Here is a 12013-nt window from a genome sequence, read left to right as displayed (position 1 = left end):
CTGAATTTTGATTCATTGTACACAAATGGAATTCAGCTTTTCATTTTTCTGATTGTACACAACATAGTCTAGTCACACCATCCATGTAATAATACATGTACATAGGGTAATGATGTTTGTCACATTTCACCATCTTTTCTGCCCCCCGATTCTTGTTAACAAAAAAAATTTTTAAATACCAATAAGAAAACCAATTTATATTAGATATTTAATACTTAACTTTAGGGCAGGTCTGAAAAAAGTTCCTGCAGTGATCAAAATATTTCTATACTATTTATTATGGTAACCATGCCACATGTGCCTGTCATGCATATACGTGAGGCTATGAAACAATTTTTCATTTTACTTAGTTTAAATAGCTACATGTGGCTAGTGGCTACCATATTGGGCAACTTGGGTCTAGTACATGAAATAGGTTAATGGTCTCAAGGATAGTACTTTTCAGAATGCTCAGATAACCAGCAAAGACCACAGCATATTTAACAAAGTATTTTAGAATATTTTCAGTTAAGAGTTATTCATTCTTGGCTAACCAGACAAATAAGGTAACCCGAACACCCTAGTCTTAGTGATACTGGTAAATTAATGAATTCTATTAAAATCTCTGAAGAGTCTATTAAAATTTGTGAAAGCTGATATACATGGTTGTTTTAGAGATGGCACTGAAATAGTTCTTAGGCACTTTCTTGTTGGGATTTTTGCAAAAGTTTCTCTTCTTTCATGGTGTTGATGATTTCTCCAGGAGATACAGGAACAGATTCAAACAAAATACCCTCAGAGTGTAAATGAAAAGCCATCTACGTCTGAATCAGAAAATCTAATATGATTTTGTTTTCCTTCTCTCAAGGTCTTTGAAAGGTCACTTAACATCCTAGCTTCCTTTTCTATATTGTTATAGGAAGAGGATCTTACTTTTCAAATGAAATGTCAAGTGGTTAGATGAAATTGATGCTGTATCCTCAGCCAAATTAAAGTGTCTTCCATAATTATTAACTTTAATCATCCCTGGAGAGCTGTTTAGTTCTAGATTTGCCAGCAACAGAATTGTGGCCACTAGTTCCCATTTCCCTACAGACCAGCCAGAGTTTTAGAAAAAGAAAAGTGATTTTAGTGTTAGCTTAACTAATATAATTACAAAGATAACTCTGAAGAAAAATTTTAATATTCCATTCTTAATCTAATGTGTGTTGTTTATTGTTACCTCCTTCCATAGTTAATTTGAGTGATTAGAAAGCTGACAATAGGGCTGGGGAGATAGCTCAGTTGGTAGAGTGCTTGCCTTGTAAGCACAAGGCCCTGTGTTTGATCCCCAGCATCAAAAAAAAAGAAAGAAAGAAAGCTGACAATAAATGATTTTTTTTTTTCAGTGATGGGTACCAAACCCAGGGCCCTCTGTACATGGCTAGACAAGCACTCTACCATTGAGCTAACACCTCTAGCCCCAAGGATTTTTTTTTTTTTTTTCAAGAATACATAAATATAATTTCTACTGGAGCTTAATGCCTCTACCAACTTTCTCTCTCTCTCTGTCTCTCTCTCTCTCTCTGGAGGGTACTAGGAATTGAACCCAGGGCACATCCCCAACCCTTTTTAATTTTTATTTGGAGACAGGGTCTCACTACATTGCTGAGGCTGCCCTTGAACTTGTGATCCTCCTGCCTTAGCCTCCTGAGCCACTGGGATTATAGACCTGCGCCATAATAAGTTTCCACTCTGTGAGCAATATAAAGAATTAAAATTACTCAGTTTGAACATTTTAAAACAACAAATAACTATTTTCACTGGATAAAATCCAAATTCATTTCATATGAATGATCACTCTTTTCATTTTTTAAAACATAACATTTGAAGGGGAAAAGCATATACCTTGCCTTTTCCCCCTAATATTTGTTAAAATTATATTGCAGACTTTCAAAAAATGAAAAAAAAAAAAACTATAAAGAAAAAAGTTAAAATAAATAAAAAGTAAAGAAAAAATTAAGAAAGTAATAAGTACTCATGTTTTATTTTTCTTCAGTGTGTTTAGACTGAGAACTTCATAAAATGAAACAGCTTTACCAATATTAGAAAATAGTTCAAAAAATAAAATAATTGGGAATAAAAATTAATTTAGACTGCTTACATGGCCTTTTCCTCCTTGTTGGATAAGGAGCAGTGTAGGTTTGGTGTTCTTTGTTGTTTGTGGTGCTGGGGCTGACCCTGAGCTCTTCGCCATTGAACTGCATCCCTAGCCCAGCTGTCCTGTTACACTGTCAACAGTGAGTCTGACGAATGTCGATGATGCTCTTTTCTGGGAGAATGAATATGCTTTCATTCAATTCATTGCTTTTCCTCAGAACAACAGTGTTCCAAAACTCATGGCTTATTTTCAAACCCTTACAGATTTGCTACGAATGTTTTTTGATTGCCTGTATGACGAGGAGGTGATCTCTGAGGATGCCTTCTACAAATGGGAGAGCAGCAAGGACCCTGCAGAGCAGAATGGGAAGGGCGTGGCCCTGAAATCTGTCACTGCATTTTTCACATGGCTGCGGGAAGCAGAAGAGGAGTCTGAGGATAACTAAAACTTCAAATACACAAACGAAACAAAAGAAACAATTTAAGTATTTTTTTAAAAAGTTTCACGTCTTCGCCAATCACAGTGCAGCAAGGCCAATTCTCGCAGAAATCCCCACGTGTGCACGAGTGGGAGAGGGGAAAGAGAAAACAGGTGATCATGGAGGAAAAAGGTACTGGAAACAAGTAAACTTCCAACCTGAGGGCGGGAGCACTAAAACCAAAATACATGTATTATTTATAGAAAATATTTTCTGTTTTAATCTTTTCTTTTTAAACCGAGGACTCATACTTAAAAAACACATTTAGCAAAAAAAAAAAAAAAAAAAAAAAAAAAAAAAAAAAAAAAAGTTGAGACTTTTAATTTATTTTAAGGACTGCAAATGCCAGTGTGTAATTTTTTAATTTGCAGTTTCTGTAAACAACTTGTATAATAGAAAAGCAGAGAAATAAACGTCCCTTCCCTTCATACGCACCTCACGTTTGTTTTAAGGCATAGTAGTTAGTCCAGGTTTGAGAAGGTTTGGGGTGAACAAGGTAAGAAAGATCTCTCTCTCTCTCTCTCTCCTTCTCTCTCTCTCTCTTTCTCTTCTTTTTTCTCTTTTTGGGGGGGCATCAAATCTTTCTGCCTGCCTCTCAGCTTGCTTCAGAAAATTTTTTAAAAAATCACAATAGTAATCAGAACGTACATGACCCTGGAGGAGAAGGAAGCGCTGTGGACAGAGAGCCCCAGGGATCGTTCAGAGCAGAAGTGCTACCCGGGAGGAAGGACTCCTGATACTTTTGAGATCTTTAGAGCAACTTTAAGGCTTGTAAATACATAGAACAAATATTTAAAAAAAGAAATTGACTCAATGCTATTTCTTTTCACTTTCAAAATATAAAGAACAAAATAAAGACAAACATTGCAAGTTTAAATGAAAGTAAAGCGACTTCTCCTTTTGACAGTAGTTGCGTGTGTGTCTGTCCCTGGGAGTGGCTACCTGATTCTTCATTGTCGAATCCAAATCATTCCTGAGTTGTGTGCGTGTGTTTGTGCATGTGCGGTCGTGTATATGTCTCTCTAGTCCACAAACAAAAGCTACTTTGTGGGTAGGGAGAGCATTTGTGCTGGGGTAGGAATGCTCTTCTGGGAGTTCAGGAAAAACTTTGCAACTCCAGCTAACATTTGGTGTAAAAGCAAACCCAAGGTGATTTTTAAAATGACAAGTACCCCAATGTGTATCAGGGCAGTAATTCACTTTGAGACTATCATACCACTGATTTTAAAATCTCCTGTTAGTTGCCTGGAATATTTAAGAAGTCCAAAGATGTCTTCTAAAGAATGGGGAGGGTGGAAAGCTAAGTTATGCTTTCTCATGGGGGTGGGTTTTAAAACCATACTTCTACCATGTGTCGAAGGTGACATTGCTCCCCAGCTCCATCTTCATCCAGGCCATACTGGTGAGTGTAAAGCTAACTGTGGGCCCTTGTGTAGGCCTAGTTATGAAGAAAGGTTGCTTCCAAATATATATTCTTTGTATTTTGTATCTGGATAACCAAAGATTTCTCTTGGCTTCCATCTATAAAGAAACATCAGAGAAAGACTTGGCAAGACTTGTGAAATACAAGAACAAAATTTCCCACAGCAATAAAGGTTTTTCTTCAGTGTAGTTGAATACAATATGGAATCCTGCTGTAATAAGCCCACTGAGACCATTCCTGAGTGATGAAGAATGGAGTCTGAAAAGTCTCTTGGCAGACTGTGACAATCACCGTCATAAAAGATGAAGCCCTGGGCTGGGGATATAGCTCAGTTGGTAGAGTGCTTGTCTTGCCAGCACAAGGCCCTGGGTTCAATCCCAGCACTGCCAAAAAAAAAAGGATGAAGCCTGGAAAGGTGTTTGGGATCTGGATGCAGGCTCTGCCTAGGAATCCTTATTTGGAAGAAGCAATCCAGGTCTAGGATATATTGAGTTTTAACGTCTTCCAGAATCAAAGTTCAGAGAGTTCTGATCTAGGAATCTCCTGAGTGCAGCGTGTGTTTAGAGTTTGACAGCACTCACTGGGGGTTGGGGTGGGGGGTTGGGGAAGGCAGCTATTGACTGCCCCTCTAGAGTGGTTGTCATTTGCAGGGTCTAACCAGGAAGGACTCTGAAGTAGTAGAGATGGCCTATTCATAATATTCAAGATCTGGACAAGTGTTAGAAGTGTAGGAAAGAGAGATGATTTTGAAAAAAAAAAATCTTAAAGATATGAACATCCATTGTACAATAACAATATTTGAAATCTCACCTGCAGCAGGTGGTGTGGTGAGATTACAGAGGACTTTGGGCATCTTGTTGCTATATACAGGGAGTGCTTGATAAGATTAGAAGTGGCCAAATATGGCAAAGTGAGATCTTTGCTCTCTACTGAGGCCTACTCAACTGCGAAGTATTATCTAGAGTGTTCCCTCCTCTGTCTTCTTATTGGAAAGCAGGGTGAGGTGGGTATCATTTTAAAGAAGTAACAACATTGCCAGCATTATCAGCCTGCACTCCTTCAAGATGTAGCAAAAGTTCTTTTATGCAGGTACAGTACTCTTTAATTAATTGTCTATGCCTGTATTCAAGGCAGTTAACTTATGGCTACTCTAAATGAAAGTTTAGTCATTTCAGGGAAAGGAACATAATGCCAGTTTTCAAAACAAACTCATTGTACATTTTTTAAAAAATATTTGTTTAGTTATAGATGGATTCAATATCTTTATTTTTATATGGTGCTGAGCCTCAAACCCAGCACCTCACACGTAGAGGTGGTAGAGGCAAGCACACTACCACTGAGCCACAACCCCAGCCCCTCAGCATGCATTCTTTCATAGACCAATAAGTTAGCCACAGCTGCATCCTGTACTACTATTCAGCAGGTACTTAGAGGGTAGAGGTTTAGCTTAGTGGTCAAACCCATACGTAGCATGGGTGAAGCCCTGGGTTCAATCCCTAGTTCTGCCTCAAAAAAAAAAAAAAAAAGTACATCTACTGAGCGTGGAGGGTGTGGGGGTGCCCTCACCCTCTGGTCTCCTGGAGTCATGTTTTAGGGAAACAGCGAGATGCTGCAGGGCTTCCCACCTCACCAAGCCTCCGTTCCTTTTATTCTGGCACATCTTTGATTTGCTTCTTGTCTTCATATTTCAGGATGCAACTAGGCCATTTGCAACAATAAAGTCCAAAAACAGCTTTGAGCTACTGTCCAAGTTTTCGTTTGGGGGTTTTTGACACATCCTTTTGTTTCAGATGATTCCATTCAAGTCAAAAGGATTTATGCTGGGGGCGGGAATAGGCTGCTGGATCCAATTCTGTGTTTTCATTACTCGGGGTTTGATCTTTAAAAAAAAAAAGAAAAAAAATTGGGAGGACCCCGTTGCAGGCTTGATCGCTGTCAGCACCTCTTCCTGCATGTCCCATTTTGTGGGGAGTTCGCTTCTGCATTGTTTTTGTTTGCATTTCCATTTGGCGTGACAAAACCACCCTGTGAATTCACCCTGTAGAGTGCACAGTTTAGTGGTTCTTAATATGTTCAGAGTGTGGGACCGTCACCACTGTCTTAATTTCAGACCATTTTCACTTCAGAATTAAATCCCATACCCATTAGCATTCACTCCCCATTCCCCACTTTCCTCGGCCCCTGGGAACCACTGACCTACTTTTGTACCAGGCCTGACAGCAGGGGTTAGGCCCTAATTTTCCCATCTTTAAGTTTAAAATTTTTTTACCCCCAGTACTGGGGATCGAACCCAGGGCCCGTGCACACTAGACAAACACTCTTGATCACTTAGTTACACTTAAGTGTAACTTAAAAAAAAAAAAAAAAATACTCTTTTTTGATGGTCATACAAAAACCACAGTTAATAGTGAAAAGAGTATGCAAAGCCATTAGCCTCTGTTTGCAATACAGAAAATAACATGTCAATTCTGGACCAAAATAATTTCATTGAAATACAAAAAGTGATATGGAAGAATTAAGAGATTCGTACTGCCTGCTTTTGGTGGTCAGCTACAACAAACCCAGCTAGTAGCTCTTTTGGTCAGTGAGAGTAGGTTTTAATTTACAGATAAAGAATGTCTTTGGTAGCTTTTTAAAATAAACTCTAAGAACAGCTTGTGAATCATACAAAAACAACTGTTTGAGACCAAGGTTGAAACCCACATATTGTGTTAGCACCACCAGCAAGCACAGAGTCCTCTCACGCTTCTGCTCTCCTATTTTGTGTGGAATGCAGACCTCCCAGTGTTGTATGCTTCATTTATAGTTATTGAAATCAGTCTCGCATACAGGGTTCCTATAGAGTAGTATTCAGCCCTGAAGAAGCACCACGCAGTTAGAGAGACTGGTACAATCCTGATCACAAGTTCCGAAGACAGAAGAGATCCCGTTTTGCCTTATCAGCTTTTTCCTGGTAGTCCTCTAACTCGTTCGGTATTTTCTAGGACCGTTCAGTGTAACTGTGGGCACTGTTCTCTCCCAGAGCTTGGGGAAGCTGATGAATAGGGGAGGCTGGAGCCACACCCCTGGGGCTGTTGCAGACAGTGCAAACATCTGTGTGAGCATCCAGAATCCAACCTCTGGGCCTCTCGTTTCCTATGGGTTTGGTTTTATTTTGTTGATACTGGAGATTGAGCCCAGGGCACTGTACCACCAAGCTACATCCCCAGCCCTATTAATTTTTTTTTATTTTGACGTAGGGTCTGGCTTAATTTCCTAGGCTGGCCTCTTGAGTTGCTTCGATTACCAAGCTTAACTTTTTTGGACATAACTTGGCAATATGTTTACAACTATCCGCTAATGCTAAACAAGTGCCCTAAAATTCCCTTCTGTCATTCTGTGGACTGACGTATATGACCTGGGATGTTTGCCATCCAAGCACTGGCAACCAAAGTCTGGTCATTTCAGCCTTGTTTCCTGTTACTTGAGTAAGCCTTGGGTTCAGCGTGGGTTGGCAAATGGGTGTGAGCAGGGTGTACTCTGGAGAAGTGAAGGCGGCTGGAGCTGGACATCTTATTTGTCCTCTTTGAGGCACGCTTGCACCTAATGTCTGTTCAGCAACCTGAAGCAGCTCACTTGCCATGAGAGGAAACTACTCAGTAAAGCATGAGAATGCCTTGAAATGCTCTCCACCACAGCCCGGCCCCAGGTCCTGGGCTTCCTGGGAGTGCTTCCTTCCTATTCAGGAAGCGTAAGCAGAAGTCTAGGAGGAGATTCGTGACATGCTCACTCGCTTCAAGTAGTACTCACAAGGGAGAAATGGTCATCTGTTCGTTTGGGGACTGAATACCCTCCCCTGTGGGGGAACAGAGTTGGACTTCACTGTGTATAACCAATCATAAGGTGATTGATGTATCAAAGAAATAAGCTGCAGAGAATCCTGCGGGGGACACTGTGTGGGTTTTGTTGTTTTTGCAATGCCAGGGATTGAGCCCAAGGCCTCACCCATGCAAGGAAGTGCTACTGAGCTACATCTCCAGCCCCCATTTTTTTTTAATTAATGTTTTATTTTGAAATTTGAGACTTGAGAAAAATTGGAGATTTTACAGACTACGTATACTCCTCACCAAACAGCTTACGTTGCTCTAGGATACTTGTCAGAACCAAGAAGCCAGCCTTGGTACATTGGAATTAGCTGAATTTTGGACTATTTGGGTTTGTACTGATGTGCCTGGCCCAGGATCCATCCAGGATAATACATTGCATTTAGTCATCAGTCATCTACGCAGTGTCCTTGGCCTTTACTGGTTTTTGGTTTGGTTCGGTTTGGTTTGGTTAGTCTTTCCTAGCTTTTCATGACTTTGATGATTTTGAAGAGTAATGATGAGATGTTTTGTACAGGGTCCCTCAACTGGGCCTATCTAATGCTTTTCTCATGATTAAACTGAGGTCATAGATTTGGGGTAAAGTGTCCTATAAGGGAAGTGCCCTCCTCCTGTCACGGCAGCAGCTGCTTTATGCCCATCTGACATCACCCTCAGCTGCTGATGTTAAGCTAGACCTCTTGGTTAGGGAGGTGTGTGCTGGGATTCTAAAGTTATTTCTGTTCTCCAGTCCTACTCTAGTTCTGACCAATCCCGTCGCCATGCCCAGCCCAAACTGGGAGGGAACTAGGAGTAGGAGGGAAATCAGCACCACTTCCTGGAGGAGGGAATATCTCCTTAAGTTATTTGGAATTCTGCAAGAAATATTTATCTCTTTTTCTCCATTTGTTTTCTTTATTCAGCCATTCATATATATATGTGGGTGAATATGTATATATAGATATATCAGTACGGAGTTCATTTTATACTTTGAATTATAATTCAATGCCACATTATTTCATTGCTCACATTGTTCCAGCTTTGACCATTGGGAGCTCCTTGAAATGGGCCCATGTGTTCCCTGGACATTCCCCACCCTTTTGTTTGTAGAGCACTTTAATCACAAGAAGACTTGGTTTCTTTTAGGAGAATAGTATTTAGAAACTAAGGTTTGTCTGGGCACTGGGGCAAGCTCATTGTTATTGGGGAACCTCACTATCTTGATCTGCAAACATTTTTTTTTTTTTTTTAACTGAGTGATATCTTGCCAGATGCGTAAACCACTTCCACATGGATGGCAGAGGACACTGGTTTCAGAAAACTGACTTTAGAAGACATTGGTTGGACTGAGGTTGTAGTTTGGCAGTAGAGGGTTTACATAATGTGCACAAGAACCTGGGTTTAATTCCCAGTACCAGCGGGGGTAGAGGGTGGGGTGGTTTTAGAAAACACACATGTATATATGATATTCTGGTACCCCCAAACACTCAAGCCTGTAGATATTTCAATTATGTGTTTTTCATCTTACATAACAAAAGTTTCCTGTCTTCCTCCATATGATTTCAGCAGGGCGGGTGGTGCTAAGAATTGAACCCAGGGCCTTCCATATACTAGTAAGCACATACCCCTGAGCTACCTACCAGCGCAGCCCCCATAATTTGCTTTAACTCCCTTATCTAGTTAATATTGGTAGTCTGCTAAAATGCCATACAAGTCATGTGTGGTGGGGCACTCCTGTAATCCCAGCAATGTGGGAGGCTGAGGCAGGAGGATTGTAAGTTCCAGACCAGCCTCAGCAACTTAGCTAGTCCTTGTCTCAAAAATTAAAAGGGCGGGGGATGTGGCTCAGTGCTTATGCACCCCTGGGTTGGTTCATTCCCCAGTACCAAACTAAAACAAAATAGAATACATATAGTACAGTATTCAGATATCACCTGAATAGCCAAAACTGGTGGTGCACATTTGTAGTCCCAACCACTCAGGAGACTGAGGCAGGAGGATCACTTGAGCCTAAGAGTTTGGGGTCAGCCTGGGCAACATGGTGAGACCCCCGTCTCCCAATAGAAATGTTACATGGATGACAAATAATAATGGAGATTGTGAAGTACTCGAAGTTAACTGACAATAAAAGCATGGCATTTCAAGATCTGAGATGCAGCCCGAGTTCTCCTTTCAGGTAAATGTATGGTCTTAAATGCCTTCATTTTAAAAAGCAGAGATGCCGGACATAGTGGAGCATGCCTGCAAGGTCCAGCTACTTGGGAGGCTGGGCAGGAGGATTGCAAGTTCAAGACCAGCCTGGGCAACTTAGCAAGACCTTGTCTCAAAAATTAAAGGGGCCGAAGATGCAGTTCGTTGGCAGAACCATTGCATAGCACACCTGAGATTCTTGGTTCAATCCAAGAAACCTGAAAGACTTAAGTTAGGCCATCAGAGGAACCAATTGGGAAGAAAATGTTACCACGGGGGTTATCAAGAGTTCATAAAGGAAAAAAATCATATACTGTAGTTGAAAGAGGTCCAGACCAGAACTGGGCTCTACGGGGAGTACGCGTTGTGTTGAAAGAATGAAGAAAGGGTGGCAGAATATGATGATAAAAGGTGCATGAATGTGCCTTATTACAAATCAATCCAGATGAACTTATTCTGGACAAATGAGGGGAAATAACTTTTTGAAACTTACTGTCAGTCTGTAAAATGATTTTTGGGGTCAATGACTAACCACATAGGTAGTCCCATAAGATTAAATGGAGTTGAAAAAATCCTGTCACTTCATGTGTTTACTGTACATTTTCTCTTCTTATGTATAAATACACAGATACTTACCATGTGTTCCAGTTGCCCACAGCACAGTGATGTGCTGTGTAGGTTTGTGTCCTGGGAGCAAAAGGCTATGCCATGTATTCTCAGTTTGCAGTAGGCTAGCCCATCTAGGTTGGTATAAGCACACTACGTTTGTACAACCATGAAATCTCCTAAGGCATTTTTCAGGACACATCCCCCCTCATAGGTGTCTGCATGATCATCCTCTCATTTAGAATTCATAGAGATCAATCTTGATTTTTAAAAAAATAGTTTTCAACAAAAGAAATCACAGTGCTTTTAAAAATCATTTCCAGTACACAGATTTAGCCACACCGTGTGATGAGTAAGCGCAGGCTCTTTGGAATGTCAGGGTTAATCAAAGTATGGGTGTTGGACTAGCAGCATCAGTATCACCTGTGAGCGCATTTCAAGTGCAAATGCACAGACCTCAGATTACTAAAACAGACCATGAAGAGGGGAAGGAACCCAAGAAACTGCTTTTAGCCAGATCTTCAGGTGATTGCTTGGCGCATTGAAATTTTAAGAAGCACTACCTACCAGTAGTTCACCTCCCTGACACAGCTCATAAAGCTCTTCAAAAAGATAATTAAAAGCAAGCATAAGCCCTTCCTACAGCTCAGTCTCAATGAGAATATGTCTATCAGAACACTTCGTGTACTCTTAATCTGCGAAGTAAACACAGGATGGCATCTAATTGGGTCTTTCCACCCTGCTCCAGACAGTAAGGCGATACTGCCTTTCACCAGGTGGGGGCCTGAGCACTACAGAAAACGTGTGCTTGGCAAGGACTGTGTGACCTGCACTTTGTTTTCGGGCAGGCAGTTCCCCTCCCTGCAGAATCCCTTTTCGCCATCGCACTTGGGGAATATGATACAGTGAATATACCTTGAAGCAGTGGACCTGGAAAACTAGGGGCAGTAGATAGCCCTGCCAGTCGTTTCCATCTCGTTTTTTCATCTGTTAAATAAGGATAACACAATCGACCTCATAGTTCTATCATGAGGATTCATTAAAAATCAGATAAAAGTGCCCAGCATTTCTGCCTAGAGTTCCTGGGCTCTGCTCACCCGTGCCGAGTGTTCTTTTTCTACCGCATTTTGCGACTTTGCTCACCTTTGGCCACATACAATCAGGTGACACTGTTCAGAAATGTAGGAGATCATGGTGGTTCACTTCCCGACAATTAATAGTTTATTATTTTTTGTATCATTTTCCTTAGCATATGCTATGAAATCATAAGCTTACATTCTGAACTGCTACCAGGTCTGGGAAACAGCAGCTTTTCCTGGGATTCAGCAACGCATTACAAAATCCTTTCCTCCCTC

General features: G+C 40.9%; 1 protein-coding gene across 36 annotated transcripts in view; it reads left to right on the top strand.

Moving 5' to 3' along the window:
• Positions 1 to 3025, top strand: part of EIF4G3 (eukaryotic translation initiation factor 4 gamma 3) — a 283828-nt gene extending 280803 nt beyond the window's left edge. For all 36 annotated transcript variants that reach the window (XM_079100300.1, XM_079100311.1, XM_079100303.1 and 33 more), the window contains one exon: positions 2383 to 3025. In XM_079100300.1, the coding sequence (XP_078956426.1) occupies positions 2383 to 2564 (182 nt within the window). In that variant the 3' untranslated portion in view covers positions 2565 to 3025. The remainder of the gene's footprint in view (positions 1 to 2382) is intronic.
• Positions 3026 to 12013: the final 8988 nt, after the last annotated feature.

This window comes from Sciurus vulgaris (assembly GCF_902686455.1).
Source record: "Sciurus vulgaris genome assembly, chromosome: 1".
NCBI classification, from domain to species: Eukaryota; Metazoa; Chordata; class Mammalia; order Rodentia; family Sciuridae; genus Sciurus; species Sciurus vulgaris.
Note: the sequence above shows the minus strand (reverse complement) of the source record. Positions and strands in the feature narration are given on the sequence as shown.